General features: G+C 40.3%; 1 protein-coding gene across 5 annotated transcripts in view; it reads left to right on the forward strand.

The window, feature by feature from the left end:
• PIK3C2A (phosphatidylinositol-4-phosphate 3-kinase catalytic subunit type 2 alpha) overlaps positions 1 to 18644 on the forward strand; it is a 76762-nt gene that overhangs the window by 18458 nt on the left and 39660 nt on the right. For 2 of the 5 annotated variants that reach the window (XM_075047984.1, XM_075047988.1), the window contains exons 1-2: positions 2340 to 2461; positions 14219 to 15390. In XM_075047984.1, the coding sequence (XP_074904085.1) occupies positions 14284 to 15390 (1107 nt within the window). In that variant the 5' untranslated portion in view covers positions 2340 to 2461; positions 14219 to 14283. Of the gene's footprint in view, positions 1 to 2339; positions 2462 to 5157; positions 5331 to 14218; positions 15391 to 18644 lie in introns of those variants that run through there. The other 3 variants (XM_075047987.1, XM_075047986.1, XM_075047985.1) reach the window with 2 other exon arrangements.

The following is an 18644-nucleotide window of genomic DNA, read 5'->3' on the forward strand; positions in this document are numbered from 1 at the left end:
CCTTTGGTTAGTGAGGGATGAAACAGACAAATGGTTGTCCCAGAACTAAACCCTGGGCCATTGAGTCGGAGGTGTAATACAGAGCAGTTTAATGTGACCCGCATGTGAGGGGGAAGGCAACACAAACACCATGGGAACTGGTTTGCACCAGGAGGTGCTGGTCTGTTAGGATCCTGGTAAGGCACTCCGCCTCTGTGAAGTATCATTTAAACTGCTGTTTATTAGAGGCAGCACTGTGAAGATGCTGGGAACCCTCAGTTGTACAGCAACAAACAGACACAGCATGGTCTGCAGACCCCATCCATAGAAAAGGGTTTCCCATGTCAGTCATTTTAGGACTTTCTTAGAAGAAAACAATTCCGTCTGTGATTTCTGCTGCCAGACAGGAAGGGCGTTCACATGGGAACCTCTTGCTGCACTTTTAGATAAAGGCAAGGATGTGCAGGTGGTGCAATCGCTGGTACCAAGCGGGAGCTGCCTGCAGACTCCTGTTACGGGGAGCTGGGAAGTTTATCCTGCGGCCAGGGAATACCCACAGCAAAACACGGGTCTGAAGGCCAGGCTGTACGGGCAGCACAGCACAGGCCTCTGTCTCATTGTTATGTGGGTCACTAACTGCTCCATGTACAGTGGTCTCCTGGCCAGGATCTCTCCAGGAGCCCAGTGGAAGAGGTGGCCAGGAGACATGACTGCGACTGCCAGGACAAAAAAATCTAAAATGCAATCCGAAAAGAAGGTATATTTGGACAGACAGTCTGGAAAGAAACCTGGACCTTGAGAGCAAAGTAGAGGTCTTCCACTGATGCTCTGTTCTGTGTTCAGATTTGGAGCGGAATTGGCTTATTGATTGTCGATACTGGAATGGTGTTAGAAAGGATCAATTTCTCCTCTTAATAACTGACAACCTTAAAAATTCTTAATGGCTTAGATCACAAGGGTAGCAAGAACTCTGGTAATTTTTTTAATCTGTGTAATTAGAGTCACGCCTATGATGCTTCTACAGGGACACACTTTGTGTCAGCCTTCCAAGTCTCCATTTTGCTCTTGTTGAAGTCACCTGCAAGGGCTTTCATTGACCTTAATGGTGCTAGGTCAAGATTTATCCGATAGAAAATGCTCAGATGCTAAAATGGTGGGGGTTTATAGATAATCACACAGAAAATGTCACTTCCAGCCACGTATTTATGACTTGCCTTTTATTCATTCATTTATATTGTAGCTTCTAAACTGACACTTTTTCATGTGTCTTCTGTGCTTCATTAATCATTTTGTATTTTTTTGAACTTTGGTGTGCTAAAAGTGCTGAATAAAATATCGGTAGGCATAAACTGAACTATTTGATTATTTTAAGTAGTAGCCCCTGAATGGACAGAACACAAAGTTACTCTCTCTGGAATTCTTTTTCATCTACGTTAAAAATCGCGTCGTTACTTTCAAATGCCCATTACAACTTTTAATTAGATCTTACGAAAGGCCCATTGTCTCAACTGTGTATAAAATCCCAGATGCGGTGTTTTTGAGCTTACTCAAAGCATTATATTCTTTTGAAGCTATCGTGAAGGTCCAACCAAAACATCGTCTTTTTGAAACGCGTTGGTATGTCAGGAAGGTTGGAGTTGACAGCAGGGAACTGCCGGGGCTGGCGAAGTAGTTTCTGAAGTTAAACTCGGCAAAATGCTGTTCAGTGGAACGTGTTGTTCCGAGCCGCTGGCAAGTGACGGAAGCGTTTCTTCCTTCAGCTAGAGCCCGTGTGCTGCGGGCACCCTCGTTTCGCTGCCGTCACCCCTCACCCTCTTCCTCCGGCCTGTTTTCTGTTCCCGGCGGGCACGGGCAGTACCCTCCCTCCGCGGCCAGCGGCGGAGGAAGTTCATTCCAGCCTCCCAGACGGACATTTTTGGTGCGTTGTGCAAGTTTCCAGGCATGCCGCGCATTCTTGGGAAGATGGGGCGATAAGGGGAGGAAATGACGGAGGGTCACCTCAGAGCCACCCAGCGCCCCCCCCCCCCCCCCCGCGCTGTCGTGGCCGAAGGGGCCCGGCCGCCACAGCGGCGACGGTTGACCGCCGGCCGGCCGGCCCTTACCGGCCCGTTTCCCCTGCGGGCGCGGAGACCCGCTGCCGGCCGGGCCGGGCCCGAGCGGAGGCGGCGCTGGCCGCGGGGAGGAGGCGGGGGGGGGGACACGACAGACACAGGTGAGGTGCCGGCCGGGCGCCCGGCACAGGGTCCGGTGGAAGCGGCCGGCGCCGCGCCCCGCCCCGCCCCCGCCCATCTCCTCAGGGCCGCGGCCCGCCCCCCTCCCCCGCGCCAGCGCTGCGGGCCGGGGCCGGAAGTGAGCGCACGGCGGCGGCGGTTAAGCGGCGGCAGGGGGCTGCCTCCCGCCTGGCGCGCGCGTTCCCGGCGGCAGCGGCGGGCAGGAGGGAAGAAGGGAAATGGCCGTTGCCGCGAGGCGGCGGCGCTGCGAGGTAGGCGCGGGGAGCCCCGCCGCTGGGTGTCGGGACGAGGCTGGGTCTCTGCTCCCCCCGCTCCCCGGTCCTGTCCCTCCCCGCCGGTGTCCGCTTGCCGCCGCCCCCCCCCCCCTCCCCCGCCCCGCTTCGTCCGCTCCTCCACAGCGGTCGCCGCGACGCGACGCTCGGCCTCCGGGCGCTCCCCGCCTCGGCCTCGGCGCGGCTCCGGGCCCCGGGGGGCGGCCGGTCTTCCCCGTACGCTGCCGGGGCGGCACCTGCGAGCGGTGGGGCCCGGGGCTCGGGCCGCGGCGGCGGGTGGGCGGCGGGGCCGGGGTCGGCACTGCCCGGGTCAGCGCTGCCCGCACGGCTCGTCCCCGCCTCTCCGTGTCGGTGCGGGCCCCCGCGAGCCGGGAGGCGGCGGCGAAGGCGCTGCCTGCTCGAAGCGCTTGGTCGGTTAACTGCGTTGTCCGGGGCGCTGGAGCGGTGCCGCTTCTGACACGGAGCGGCGGTTCGGAGGCGTCTTGAGGAGCTGCCTGCGCTCCCCAGCGCTCCGCGTCCCGGGGTGGTTTCGGTAGCTGAGGGTGAAGCGTGAGGGGTGGCAGGTAGCTGTCACCGGGCGCTGAGCGGGAGGCGCTTGGGAAGGCTCTCGGGAGCCGGAGTGCTCACCCTGGGGACGACGACTTGGGTGTCGCTGCAGAGACACACCAGGTTTACATTTCCCTTTTATTCATCTTCCTGATGGCTTTCTGAGTGGGTTAGCCAACCTTGGGTTCCAGAGAAGTTGGCTGTTTACAAAGCTGATCCTTAAACAGCTCTGCTGTTTCCTCCGGGAGTTTTGCAGATAGTAGTAGTACAGGGAAGCGTGTAACTGGCTTACTGTTCACAACTTGATCGAATTTATTATTCTGTATCAATGCAATAAAAAAAGGTATACCTGCATCTTTGTTAGCACAAGTAGCCTCCCGCTAACAGCTATGTCGTTGTTGGGGAAAGAGAGTATGGTAGTAAGGTGCACTCAAAAAAAAAAAAAAAAAAAAAAAGGGTTCTGATGTTCTTCCTTGTCATTGTATTACTTACTGCAAATGTAGTCCTAGAGCATAGTGCAGTTAAGCTGACGGGGTAGGGGAGAGATGCAGAGGTTTTAAATAACAACCTTACACGTTTAATGTAAATCCCTTTCTGAAGGGAACTGAAAACTCAAGAAAAATGTGTGATGTTTGTAAAAGATGTTGTGCAATACCTACTTAGAATGTAAACTGTGTTCAGGAGTAGTAGTGGTGGATGATTTATGAAGAATCTAAAGGGGAAGTAGAAGTGGGGCAGGGGGGATGAAATCTGATTGACGAAAGTATTTTGTTAGTTGGTTTTTGTTAGCTTTGAAGGCAGTTGTGTCCATCATTCCCCCAACACTGAGAGCAGGCCTGGAAAAAACCTTCTTTATGTGTCTGGGAGGAAGAGAAGTTGCTTAAATGGGACTCATTTACCACATTTATGGGAGGGCAAAAAAGGGACTGTAATGCCCACCAAGTTAGGTTGTTTTTTTTTTTTTAAACTGAAAGCAAGTTGAAGCAAAACTAGTAGGAATAAATGGATATTGAAAGAAAGTTGCGTAAAAGATAAAGGCAGTGGGAGAAAGCACAGAGAGAAGTAACAAATACTTGAAATTAAATGGCCTTCCATTGGGGGAAAAAAACCCTACAAACCAAACAAGTAATAAACTATTTAGAGTCCCATCTTCTTAAATGTTGTGCTGTATTTGAACAGTCCTTAACATAAAGATGCTTGTTTATAAAAAAATACATAAGAGATCTCAAGAAAGATTTAAAACTTTGATTTAATAAAATAGATTTGTCCTACTTAATTACAATGTAATAGTAATCCTAACTTGGATACTTCAGGTTCCTCTTTCCTTTTGGAGTATTATTGTGATTATTAAGAACTCAAATGTGAAGGTTCATCAGTACAGATAATCAGTGTATATAAATTGATGATTTAGTTATTTTTATCTCTTTTGAGTAGCGCTCTGTGTAGCAACAAGGAAAATTGAATGCCTTAAATAGAAAATGATGCATTTCAAAATGTCAAGTAAAAAAAATCTTCTCTGAATTTGTGTTCCTCTGTTTCTTACTTCTTAAACTAAGTTAACTTGACACTGCTGATACTTCTTATCCAGTGCTGCTATTGTACCTGCTATCTAGCTGAAGAAACTTGAATTAAAACGTTACTTAAAAAATAAAAATGCTGAGGTGATGTTTTGGGTTTTTTTTTGTTGTGTTAGGCTTTGATATGGGACCAAAACCAGGCCGGTATAGGGCTATCTAGAAAATGAATACTAGATTTGAATTTGATTAGAGTAGAATTGCATGTTGTTTGTCTTCAAACTCTTGAACAATCTTGAGGCTATCTTATGGAGGCTTTAAAAATTGCAATAAATTGATAGGTAGGACAGTATAAGCATAATGCTAACATGACTAGAATTCATAAAATATGGTATGTGTTTGAAGGTCAGCCTTAATGACATTCGGATAATGATCTTCCATTTTTTTGTTTTAGAAGTATAGCCTTTTAGTGTCTGCAGTTAGTGCAGAAATTTCTGTGGTATTTATTTATTTTTAGAATAGTACAACAAACTTAAAAATGAGAGAGTATAGCACAAATATAAATTGTTTGCTTTGTGGAAGTGTAACTGTAAACATATTCCTCTATTTTTAAAGTAGGAAATGTGGATGTGTAATTACTTACCAGAACCAGAGTTCAGTTTTTATCAGCAGTGGTCAATAACATCAGTCATCTAATACAGCATTCATCCAGCCCCTTTGTACACGAGAAGCTTGCTGTGATGTCATTTTTTGCAGAAGAATGCAGAAGTTGTTTCCAGACTGGACAAGTAAGTGAAGGAGGAAATGTTTCAAAGCATGCCAGTAACAATAAAGCTCGCTTAATCTATAAAAGATTTAGAATAAAATGTTTTCCTCAAAGCTCACATTAAAAAAAGTTATGAGAAATATTACTTCGATCTGTACCTTAGTAGAAATGCAACCTGAAATTATTTATTTAGAATAAGTTTAGTTTGTTCCAAGTGGTGGTGGCTTCAGAGTGCTTTCATTGAAGAAATTGAAGTAGAGGGAGAAGGTATGCCTGCATATTTCATGTAACTTGTAATTTTCAGGTGTGTGGCATTAAAGTTATAAACATAAAGTTATAAACTTACAAAAAACCAATGATAATTGGAAACTTGCAATATGTAGGGTATGAGGACCTCATGGTATTTGTTTGTGTATGTCACTAGTTTGTATCTAGAGGTAGGTTACTGCATGACGACCTAGATGAAATTATTTGGTCCATATAGAGTTTGTAGCTTGTAGGTTTCAATATTGTAGTTGGTACTAGTAGTTATAGCAGACACATCAAGAACAGGTTATCAATAACTGATACAGTTTTCTGCTTAAACTGTAGTCACAGCAGAAAAGCAGAGGGTAGTAACAGTGCTGAGTTATAAGGTGAGTGCTGAAAGTTTACCTGAGTTCAGCATGCAGCTGGACAAATTCCTGGAGGAAAAAAAATCCATCAGGGGTCTTTAATATTAGAGAAGTTACCTCAGGATTCAGGAAGTACTTGAGTGGCATATTAATGGAGACTAGAAGAGTATTTTGCGGAAGTGACATTACATGCTTGCCTTGGTTTAGTTTTTTTCCATTTGCGTTTCTGAAGCCACCCTTAGAGACAAGTTAAGGATGAGATGAATCTTTGGTCTGACTGAGCATAGCCATCCTGTTCAGTTTTCTGCCAGTGTAGTGTTTTCAATTATTACTTTTGGTTTTTTTAATCAATACATCTAATAAGCACTTATATTTTCTAATATATAAAGCAAAAAGGTACATGTGAACAGTGCATTTGTTCTGTCAATTAATCAACAATACTGCTTAATACTTTCATAAACACTAGGTTTGTGACTAAGAAGTATCTGCTGGTTGTAACTGAAACTGTGCAAGTTTCCTGCCTGAGGGGAAACTCATCTGCTGAAGCAAGTGGTAGAAATTATTTGGCTAATGCAGCAGAATTGCATTTGGTTAGACTGGTAGGTTGATACTAATAAAGTGATATAGAGTTAAATCTGGGACAGAGCTGTGGTGACATGGTTTTCTCTACCTACCCTACTGATGTTTTTGATTATGTTTTGTTGAAGGTGTACACTGTGCACTGCTGCCCAGGGAATAGAATAGGGTCTTTGTGGGGGAGGGTTGTTTTCATCTCCCTGTGTTAATAGCCACTGTACATTTGCATCATGAACTTCCTGCATTTTGCTGTGTTTTGAATGCTTTGTGACATTAGGAGGATATTTGCAGAGCTTACTTCAGGGATATAACTTAAGAAAATTTGGGGTTTTACCATGGTCCTATGTCTATGCTGTAGAATGTTGTAAAACATATAGGGAAGGTGTTTGGGCATCTCTATTCAGGTAATCAAAACAGATAGCACAAATGTTTCTTTTCTGTCCTCCCCATGATCTAGACACTTTTTATATTTTTGGTTGAATTGGATATGTAGTTTAAAATGTTGTCTACCTCCTGCTTAGTACTACTGGTATTGGGATTAGTAGAAGTACTAGTATAGACAGATGCTCCAGGTAATTTGTCATGCTCTACTGTGATCAGACCTGCACTGTATGAATTTGTCTGCAATCTTGCTGCCTAGATAAAGCCCTGAGCACCCTTATTACCTTCTCATAGCTGACCCTGCTTTGAGCAGGTAATGGAACTAGAGGCCCCCTGAGGCCCCTTCCAGTCTTAAGTGTTCCATGAAAGTGATACTCCAGAGTAAAACTATTTTGCAAATCATGGATTACTGCACAAATCATTCAGCTGGGGAATCAAAATATTTGGGGCAATGGTATTACTTAAAGAAAAAAAACCCCAAACCCTAAAACAGTAGCTAATGTTGATTCTGCGTGGAATATTTTGTATTGCATGAGTGTTTTCAAGTACCCTTTGAAAAGAGGGGTTGGTGGAAAAGAGTGTGAATCATAAGGGTGACATGGAGAAAAGCGCAACTTTAGAGGTGGCTAAAAAGCTAAAGAACCAGTAAAAAGTTTTTAAAAGCAAAATTCTAAAACAGGAGGAGTGGATATGAAAGTGTGATTCTGTAAGGAGAAACATTGTAACAAAACTAAAATTCTTAGCCTTTGTCAAACAATGCTGGTAATAGGCTTGGCTGTAAGGCATGGAAAAAAAAAATCTTGGCCAAGTGCATCAGAATGAAACAGCCCGGGATGCCATCAGTTTCATTATTGCTTTTTTCTGGTATCTGCATCCAGAAAATACTGGGCAGCAACAGAATTGTAGGTATGCTGTTAGAGAGCTGACAACAAAATAGGGAGAAATACAGAGATGCAAGAGTTGGTGAGTAGTTCTACAGCTGATGAAACCGATGTCAAGTTTCCTGTTGATTTGTGTCTTCAGCTGATTGGCTTTAAGGACTTCTTGGCGTGATTCAGGCATTTATAAAGACTATCCTGGTAATAAATCTGTGGTGTCCAACAATATGAGCTCATGCTACTGTTTTCTTCTAGCTGTGACACCCAGTGTTCTTGGCAGTGTTGGGTTGCTTGTTTTTATGAAACTTAGATGAAATTTAATTATCTTTAAGACCCCTATCTCTTCAACAGACTTAAACGAAATGGTGATTGAGTTCAGAATCTGAGGGGAGGAGTGTAACAGCACAAATATGCTGAAGAAGCTTGCAAACATACTGTATCAAATCTGCATGTATCCACATTTACTGGTGGAGTGGCTTGCAGTGGCTAATGGTGCAAACCACTGCTTCAAGAAGGGGAAGAGTTCTTTGTGACAATAGAAAATATATGATTTGTAGGCTGTAGCTGCCTACACTAAGCTTTGGCTGGAACATCATGACAGATGCTTCCACCCTTTGTCTCTCTTGGAACATTGATCAAAAAGTCAAGATTCTACAGTTATAAAGTATGCCATATCTAGTAACAGTCTTCTGCACAGTGTCCTGGATGAAAACTAATTAGAAGAGTTCTATCATAAGTGTTTTTATAAGCACTGGAACAGCCAAGGCTGGATTTTTCAAGGGATTTGTTGCCAATGTTGAAAGACCTTGAAGCATTCCTGAAGGCTTCCTGTTCTAGTACTGGAAACACCCTATTCTTACCTAGCTCTCAAGAGCAGAGGTTTTGTGATGAGATTGTAGTTTTTAGTTGTAAATGAAATTTCAAAATCAAAGTTAAGAGATGCAGTTGCTGGTGTCTGTACAGCTGCTCAGGTATTTGCGAGCCGAATGATTTGAGCAAAACAGAAATGACTGCTGGTTCAGAGTTTGTGCCCAATTCAGAATTGTACCTGATTTAAGCTAGTGCAATTATCTTTGAAGATTCTGTAGGTATGACCTGAAATGAAATGGATTTAATTTTTTGGTTAACTGTGTTAATCTCATCTGTAAGGGGATACTTTCTGTTTTTGCTAAAATGACGGGATTACAGAAGCTACTAAGTTTTTAGTGGAAAGATAGCATGATAGGGCTATATACCTGAAACACTAACTTTTCAGGACTACATAAGTACACATTATTAAAAAAACTTCCAATTTAAACTTAACAGTATTTTAAAAAATAACAGACTTAGTGACATGACTTCTAGAAGTATCTGTTCAGTTGTTTCTTGGTTTGTAGCAATCTGAATGCATCTGGCAGAGAGGGCTTTTGAACATCAAAGTTCTTCTGTTTTTTCTTGCTAAGGAGTTTTCCTGCTGTGGCAAATGTCTTGCTATGAATTCCTTTCCAGATGATTAGTACTTTCCGTAGTATATTACTGCTGTCTTATTTTGCTAAGTTTTCCCTGGTATCCCATAAAACTGCTACCGTCCCTGGTATGCAGGCAAGATTTGTTAATTCTTAAGTATAGCTATCATTGTTAGGCAAATACCTCAAATCTTTTTTTTTTTTAATTAATGGCAAAATAACCACAGAGTTATTGTGAAAGTTACACTTGTTTTGAGGAAGGTCTGGCTACTGTATGTCAGGGCATTACTTTATAAAGAATGCAGGAAATGGTCTGACTTGTTCTCATTGCTTTTGTATTTAGTGTTTGGACTCTAGGGAATTTATGTGCACTGATTTGTGATAACTATAAAGTATTTCTTAAGAATGAGTTACCAAATAATATGTTCAGTGATTCTTTACCACTAGAACAAATTATAAATAGAATGTTAAAAGCCTTGGGGTTTTTTGAGAAGAAAATTGTTGTGCAACTCATCTTAAGTAGAGAAGAATGTTAACATGTACACGAGCAGATGGTGAGATTACCTCTGCTTAAGGTAACAGGATTTATCTCTAATGAAGTCATCCCTTGCTCATTAAGATGGGAAACTAATTTAGATTTTGGGAGTCTTTGTCCTGATAGAGGTGAAATATCCTGTACTGATTCTCCTGAAGTTTCTTACTAAAAACCTATGAATTACTCATCAGAAGAAAATTTCTTCATGGTTCAATTTTATGTATTTGCTAGATTAGTGCCTATGTAAATATATTTTGTTTTTAATGTAAGCCTCTAAGTTAAAATCTTGTTTGAAATTAATTTCCATTCCATGTAGAGGCTTTGATCTGAAGGAGATGGTCAGACATTTGCTATTTCTTGGTTCTTGATATTAATGAAGTTTTGTTGCTGCATTATTTTTTTTAAAGAGCATTTGATGCCTTTGAAATAATGAATAATGAGTAATACTCAAATAAAATTGCATAGCAATACACAGGTACTTGACTGAGCAAATGAACTTCGGACTCTAAACACGTTTATTCAAAATTGCCACCAAGGAAGTGTTGCACTTAGGGAAACTCTGCTAGACTGGAGCCAGAGAAGGAGGTCTGCAGACTCATGTCTGATCACATCTGGTTGAATACTTAAAGAAAATATTGCTTAAAGTTAACTAAGTCTCACTGCAAGAGACAGATTACCTTTCATCAAGGCTGTAGATAAATCGGGTGGTTGAGATTTCTTAGACCTGCTTTTAAACGAAGCAGGCTGTATTGCTGAGTTACTGCTATAAGGCAGTGTAAATATGGTGACTTTGTATAAGGCATGAATGTGTCCATTTAATTTCAGATTTAGGGGAGAAATAAGTGGTGTAGGAGATTGTTTTATCACTTTCAAATTTCTGTTATAATTCCTTCAGTAGCTTCTAGTTTTCCTTTTTTAATAAAAAAAAAAAAGAAGCATTTGACCCATTCTTTGGTTGGAGAGTTGTGGTCTTGAAGGCAAACAGTTGAAAACTGATTATTACTGTTACTTAAAATAGTGTGCAGCAGTTGAGATGAAAACAATCCCGACTCTCTAAGGATTACTTCTAGGTCTTCCGATGACTTCCAGTTGTTGCAAACTTCTCGTGAATTCCTATGGTATGGTTAGTAATGGTTCAGGTTTTCCTGTTTCTGGGGTTCGAATTGAAACATATTATTCTGAGTGTTTGAGAGGAGTTCCCTGCTGATAGATAGTCCAAATGGAATTTGCCCTTCTCTGTAAGTGTTGGAGAAGTTCAAATTCTGCTAGTTCTCTGCCTTTGAACTTAGATGGCTACAAAGTCAGAAGTTCAAAGTGAAGCTAATCTTATGTTAAAATGTTAACTGATGGGGTGTAGTTAGCATTTAAAAGAAGGTCTGTCTTTATTTTAATCATGCTTATTATGCATAGGGAGCTTTTCTTCTGATGTTTTCTCAAGTGCATTTACTGGTTAAAACTGGCAGGCAGGATAAAGTTTTGCTAAAACTATTGCAATTTTATCAGATTTTTTTAAATCGGTTTTTAACTTCAAACTGTTTGAAAACTGCAATCTGCTTATAAAATTTGACAGAAATTTATACAATGATTTGGTTTTAGAAGTTTCCGAAGGACAGGACTTAAATACAGTGATCAAATTAAGTGTGTGTATGTATGCTGATGAGACTGTCTTGCAAAAATAAAAATAAAATTCAACTTTTCAGATAGCTGCTAGTAATAATACTCTTCTGTCTTGAATACTAGAAGTCATGATTTGTCAGTGCAAGTGTGCATTCATATACTGACAAAAATGCAGCACTGTAATGTGAAATTGTAAAATAAACAAGCAATTATTGAGTGATTGGGATTCTCTAGATGGTACGAATGAATGTGCCGCAGTAGCTTTGCACCACGTTTCAGAGTGCTAAGGAATGTATGTTTATCTGCAGTCGTGACTTTGTGGAGCAGTGACTTCTTGTGAGTAGGAGAGTGCTTGACGAGTATGGAGATCAAAGCTGTCAATTTCAGCAGAAAAATAAGGCTTCCTACTTTTTTTAAGGAGTCACAGTTGTTATATATAGTTACTTTGAAGAGCATATAATCTTGATATTTTTTGCCCTAAGAAAAATCACTTGCTGCTGTAATTATCAAGCAGCACCAGAATGCGTTGATAATCTTCAAAGTTGTAGCCCAAACAGTTCTGAATAGTATCAGAAAGTATGATCTTATTTTAGTTTTTTTGAATAAAATTCACGAAAAAAAATCCCCCTGCTATTTAGAATCCTTAGGCAACAGCAAGACTCTGAAAACTGCACTTACTTCATGCTGATTCTTCTTGGAAAAGCCATGTAGGAATTATTGAGAGGACTTCATACATCAAGATGTTCTTGCATCTGAAAATTTGACATAGCAATTTAAACCAGTCAAAAGTTAAGAGATGAAAGCCTGCTTGGATATCTCTGCAGTCTAAGTGGTCGGTGTAAAGTATATTAGTCTTCTTTTTAGGATGTTATCTGTGGCTAGTAGGCTTGGACTATCTACAAAATATTCAGTACATCTTTAGGAGAAGGTTTAGAATGACTGTCCTGCTAACGGGAGGGTAGTACATAACTGAATGGCACTGATGGCCACAGCTGTGCTGCAAATGGCACCAGGGACCTGCACTGTCTATGAGGGAACCCAGCAAAAAAGCTTGGTGGTTTTTTTAATCCATTCCCTGATTGGGGTCAACACTCAGCTGTGCAAATAGGCAGTAGATAGGGCAGAACTTCTTAAAGCAAAAGTTGTGTGTTTAATGAATGTCAAACTCTGCAGCTTAATGTATTCTATGGAAAAGGATCTGGTATCTGCTTTTTTCTGTAGGCTTCATCCATCTTATCTCATGGAATGGATACATACTAGTAATCTCCAAAGCTCCTCCTTAAAACTTTATTCCCCAGGACTTCAGTTGTGTGGTTTTCAGGGTTTTATAACTTTGTGTTAGTCTGTCACTGTTTCAGTCTTTCTGAAGATTCCCGCTTTCACTTAAATTTTGTCTTGGTACCTGTAACATCAGTTCTAGTTTAATCTTGCTTTGTGAAGGGTTTCACCTGAATTTGTTTTCAGACTCAGCTGAAATGTATAGAACCTCTTATAGAGATGTCTGTCCTTCACAATATAAGCTACTGAAATGAAGTAGATGAAACAAAAGCTTGGCAAGAGCCTTAAAGAATTTAAAGAATCTGTTAGAAATCTGTTAAGAATCTTGTTGTCCCTGTGGTGAGTCCACAGAAGTAGAGTCAGGTTTTTTAAAGCACATATCTCTGGTCTGAGTCAAGGAGGAAAAAAACCAAACCTGAACAAAAAAACCCCCACCCCCTTCTAATGGGTGTGAATAGTATGGGAACATAAAGACAGACTTTTGAGTTATCTACATTATTTGCTGCAGAGAACTCTTTAATTTGTTGCATGACTTAAACCCATGATGATTTACATCTGAAGGGCTCATCTAGTTCAGTGAAACTGTTTTAATGGGGATTGCTGTTTAAGTAACCCTCCTAGCAGAAACTCATTATTCATGATTTTTATCTTGCTACTTGATATGCATACTAGCTGTTACTGGAAGACATCTTATCTCCTGGACTCCACTTTAACCTGGCTGTGTGTAAAAGCTGTAGAATAAATTAGAAACAATATTGAAGAATAACATAGTTCTTGTGGTAATCAAGATTGTTTTATTAAAGAGGCATAGATATTGTAGTGAATACAGGAAGTTGTATAATAGTACTGAGCACAAGATTGGAATTGGAGAAATGTAAGATGTCATTTTCTTGGTGGTAGCCTTAAGCAAAAGTGACCTTTTGGAGTTTCTTCCCTTACCTAGCAGTGAATGACACTTCCTTTAAGGGGCTGTTAAAGGGATTACTTAATGAGCAGCTGTACTTAAATCACTTATTTTGCTTGTCCAAGAAATAGCATTTCATAAGCATTATTTCTCTTGTTAAGAGGGTAAAGTACAATGATATTTTCCAAAGGAAAACCATCATAATCATGGTACAGCAGTTTGATAGGTCTATTGTTTTTGTAATACATTGAAGTAAACTGGAAGTCCTCTTGATAATGTGCTTTATCAATGATAGATATTTGTATAGTCTTTAGCAGGATTTCGACTTCTAAGACTGAACCTGGCTAAGTGTGCGGAATGGCTCAAGTCTGAAAACAGTTAGGTACCTGAATGTAGCTTTCCTGTGTCTTAGGTTTAGTGGTGCAAAGAGAAACCAAGTACTTACTCTACCTGTTCATAAGTACCAGTAAGAAAAATAAATGGGTCTCACATAATTCAAAGGCTGTGAATAATTGTGTGGCTTTTTTTTTAAGTTTGACCCCACAAAAAAATTGGTCTCTAAAATTTTATATGCTGGGTTTCTGAAGAACATGTGCAACCTTGTCAGTTGGTGGTGTATGACTTAGTAGTTCTCCACGTGTGATTTCTTTTATGCATTTCTAACATTTCATTTCCTTTTCAGATCTGCTAAATCTATTCTGAAGCCAAGGATAGACGACCAGTACAAGGGAAGTGTTGCTTCTTTAAATGGACATCTGCTCTTGCGGTATGGCCCAGATATCCAGTAGCAATGGATTTAAACAGCGCTCATCACCTTCTTTGGCAGCTGCAAGGTCAAAAGATGTGGACAAAGAGGAGGCGTTGCAGATGGAAGCTGAGGCATTAGCTAAGATGCAGAAAGAAAGAGGTGTAGCTGGTAATAAACAAACTTTTCATTCTTTTAGTAGCACCAGACAAAAAGCACAGAGTCATAACAAACAGGACCATGATCTCATGGTGTTTCCAGAGTCTGATGCCAAGAGCATGGAAGATAAACTAAGTACCATTGATATAGAGAAGCTTACTCATGCTGAACTAGAGAAGCTGCTGCTGGATGACAGTTTTGAATCTAGTAAAGTACCTACGTTACCAGCAAGTCCTATTTTGAGCCCATCTGTGTCTTCGCAATTTTATCTTGGGCCTATGGGTCAGAGAAGACAGTGGATGCCTGGGATACCAGCACCTGTGACATGCACTTTACCTCCTGTTTACCCCTCAGCTTCCTACACAAAACAGACTGGTGTATTTCAGAATGGATTCCATCCAAGTATGTCCTCCTATCACTCTAGAGAACCTATTTATCTTGGTCTTCCAAGACAGTCGCAATACATTTCATACCCATTGGCAGCTACTGCACCTTTCCATCCAGCAGGAAGTCTACCTATATATCCTCCTGTAATTACACCGGAAATGGCAAAAGTATTTGACAAAATTGCAAGCACCTCAGAATTTCTGAAAAATGGGAAGTCAAGCACGGACTTAGAAATGAGTGCTATAAAGTCTGCGGTTTCTAACCTACCAGCCTCAGAAAGCTGCAGGGATGTTAGTAAATTTGATTGGTTAGATTTGGATCCCCTAAGTAAACCAAAAGTGGATAATGTGGAGGCTTTAACTAAGGCAGACGATGGAGAGAGGGTGTCAAGTATGACTGCTGAAGATCCATGGGATGCTGTGCTGTTAGAAGAAAAGCTGTTAGTAACTTGTCATCTGGAAAGAAAAGTTAATGGGAAATCTTCTGGAGCAACAGTTACAAGGAGCCAGTCCTTAAACATGCGAACAACTCAACTTGCAAAGTTACAGGGCCAAATGTCACAGGTATGTAAATCAGTATTTTTAAATTGCAGTATGATAGCAAAGATTAATCACAGTATTTAAAGACACTTTATGGTCTGGATTTGCTTGCTAAATATCACTTGGCTTGAGCAGTGTCCAAGTGGTGTGATGTTACTGGTGTGTGTATGTATTAGTGATATTCACAAAATTGAGCATTACTACTGAACTAAATCCCAGAATAACTCTGGCCTTGTCTAATCTTTCCACATTTACTGAGGAAACTGCTGTTTTTCAACACACTACCAAAAAAAATGGAAATAATCTTCAGAACAACTAAGTATTTAAATCATATTGATAAATATATAAATTAATAAGCGATCCACATGATACTGCAAAATAAAAAGATGATGAGTTAGACACTGAAAGCTTTATCATGAGCAGCCTTTATCTCAGATTTTGAAAAAAAAATTTTTTTGCCTTATGTTTGAACATGTCAGCTTTTTTTTTTTTAAAAAAAAAAGGTAGAATAGAAAGGTGGCATAGTCAAAACTCTTTTCTGCTCTCCCAGTATCACTTGTGGTATTTCACAGGACCGCTATAATTCTCTTTCATAGGTAGAAAGCTTTCCTTCTGTGCAGGAATGCTAGAGATCATAACCGAACTTTTTGGTTATACTGTCCTGGAAGGTGGGATGCCTGTTGGGTCAGAAACCCTGTACTTCTGTTCTGGAAGAAGGAAAACTGTGTTTGTGTGATGTTACTTTTATCAGGCAGGGCAAAAGAGTGATTTCTGCTCTAGGATCAGGATCACTTTCATGACAAACATGTCATCAGAGGCTTTAGTTATGACACTCATCTCTTTGGACATTGAGCACATGCAGTTTATATCAAAACTAAACTACAGCAGATGATCAATACTGTAGCAATCTCATCTGGTTAATTATGGCCCCATAAGTGCATCCTACCCTTTTCCAAATCCAGTAAATGACTGTAGGTTATTTAACTTTTCCTATCTTTTAAAATTCTTTCTGTGAGAATTCCATCATAAAACAAGACATTACATTTTAAAAAATTAGTCACCTCACTAGAAAATGAATATGAATACTTATGTATTTTTATTTTTTGGTAGAGAGAGTACAAAAGACTGAAGAAGTCTTCAGTGGAAAAGTCAACACTCTGGCAAGGGTGATAATGGCAGGAAAAATCCTATTTATAGAAACTGGTTAGAGAGGGAGGAGTAGAAGACTTGTTTGCCTTGGAGGCTTTGGATTACAGCTGCTTTGAATCTTAGGTATTGTCTTTCTAGGTGTTTTTGACAGGCTAGGTACATGCCATAAAACCCAACTGTTATCAGTCAAGGATATTTTCCACATTGCTCCTTAATTCTTCCCACCTCCCCAAACTGGGGGAGGTTTTTTTTTTTCGTCAGGAAAAGGAATATTTACAGGACTTTGGCTTAAAGGGCTGTCTAAATTTCCATTGAAGTGAAATTTTTGGCCCCTCATTGGAAGGATTTCCTGTTTTTTTTTCTGGGCTAGCTGTCAGTATTCTGGCAAAAGTTTCATAGAAGGCCAGTGGAGAAGGACAAAAAAACCCCAAACCCTAAACACCCAAACCACCTTTACCTCTGTGTTTAAGTGATCACTTTTTTAACATTACATGTGTGAAGATCTTAGGTCTAACTTTGGTGTTTGTGGGTTTGTTTTTTTTTCCCACTCACTGTTGAGCTGTGGTATGTGAGCTCAATTATTACCTAGTATTTGTAGAGGTGTGTAAATTTGAGCTCTACAGCAGTTTGCCTCTTCAGTTTGTCATGTTATCTAGTGATGTATTTGTCAGTTTTCCAGTGATTTCTGATTGATTGTCATGTAACTGTTGACTGGAATAGCTGACCATGTTGGATCAGTGCTTCTGAGGTGTTGTCTGTCAAAAGTAATATTTGACTGTTGCTGAGTGAAATCTGGTTTTATAAATTCCAGGGTTTTTTTTCAAGAATGTAGAATTTAAAAGGGTTGTTCCTGTTCAACGGGTCCTATCCCATGCTATTTGCACATCACATGTTAACTGATTCATAAAATGCTCAAGCTCTGCCTTCACATGTGGTCTTTTCCTCCTGCTACTTTTGATTTAAAGGCTGTTCCAGATCCTCACTGTCCTCATCAGTCTTAGGAAATCTTTTTCTTAACAGAATGGAACAGCAGGTATTTAAGATAAAGAACCGTTTTGATATTTACCTCAACACGTTATAAGAGACAGCGATTTTTGTCAGCTTTCATTGCAAGCTCAGTGTGATAGCTTCTCTTTCCTGTCACTTTTTTGAAGATGACTTATGAGAATTTTAGTTCTCTGTGTGAGAGCACGTGTACAGTGGCTTGAATAAACCCTCATTACAGATAGGTGCATCCTGCTTGATACATTTATTGCATTTGCTTTATTCATGATGGCATCACAACAGCATATATCAATCCTCTAGTCAATTAATATAGCTGATTTTCTTAAGCCACCATCTTTTTCAAACCAGTTCTTAGTTTATAGCAGACTTCTGGAGAGAATGCCCACCTGAAGATTTGACATTTACTTTCCACTTGTGTTCTTCCAGTTTGTGGTTAACTAGTTTTGACATAATACTCCAATTCTAGTCTGTATTATAAAGTTAGCTGATGATACAAGACTAAGTTTTCAGCAGGGTTGTTTCTGCTGCTTGTGCTGAGTTATTAAAGATGATAATAATTAGATTTAAAGAGGAGTCTCTTAAATAGATGTCCTTTCAGCATAACCTGTGGCTTTTGGTTTATCTTTTGCCCATCGTGTGGTGCTACTTTATTTTCCAGTTCAAATAATTTTCCATCTGGTATAGTAGGAAGCGTGAGTTATGTAGCCTCTATTTTTGGCAGTTCTCTTGTATTTTATCTCATTTACCTCCAGGTATTTATTTCCTTCAAAGTATATTCTGAAGTGTTGCACCCTAACTAGCCTGGATCACTTTTTTCCCTTGAATAACTCATAGTCTCACTGCCCCTTTAAACAAAGGTATTAATAAAAGTTTCTAGTCATATATTTTGATTCTATCATTATATTTAATCCCTTGAATCAATAGATTGCTTTGAGTTTTGCTTCATATTTGATGAAGTATCTATTTATTCAGTATTCCTCTTTAAATACTTCAGTGTTTGTCACTCTTGTTTCTGAAAACAGAGGCAAAATCATCATTTTGTCCTATTTTAGGTGTTGTCTTCTCTACCTTTCTTCTCTGCAGAGCTGAAGAGTCTTGTTCCTTTGTATACTTCTGGGATTTAA

This window comes from Buteo buteo, chromosome 16, assembly GCF_964188355.1.
Source record: "Buteo buteo chromosome 16, bButBut1.hap1.1, whole genome shotgun sequence".
NCBI classification, from domain to species: domain Eukaryota; kingdom Metazoa; phylum Chordata; class Aves; order Accipitriformes; family Accipitridae; genus Buteo; species Buteo buteo.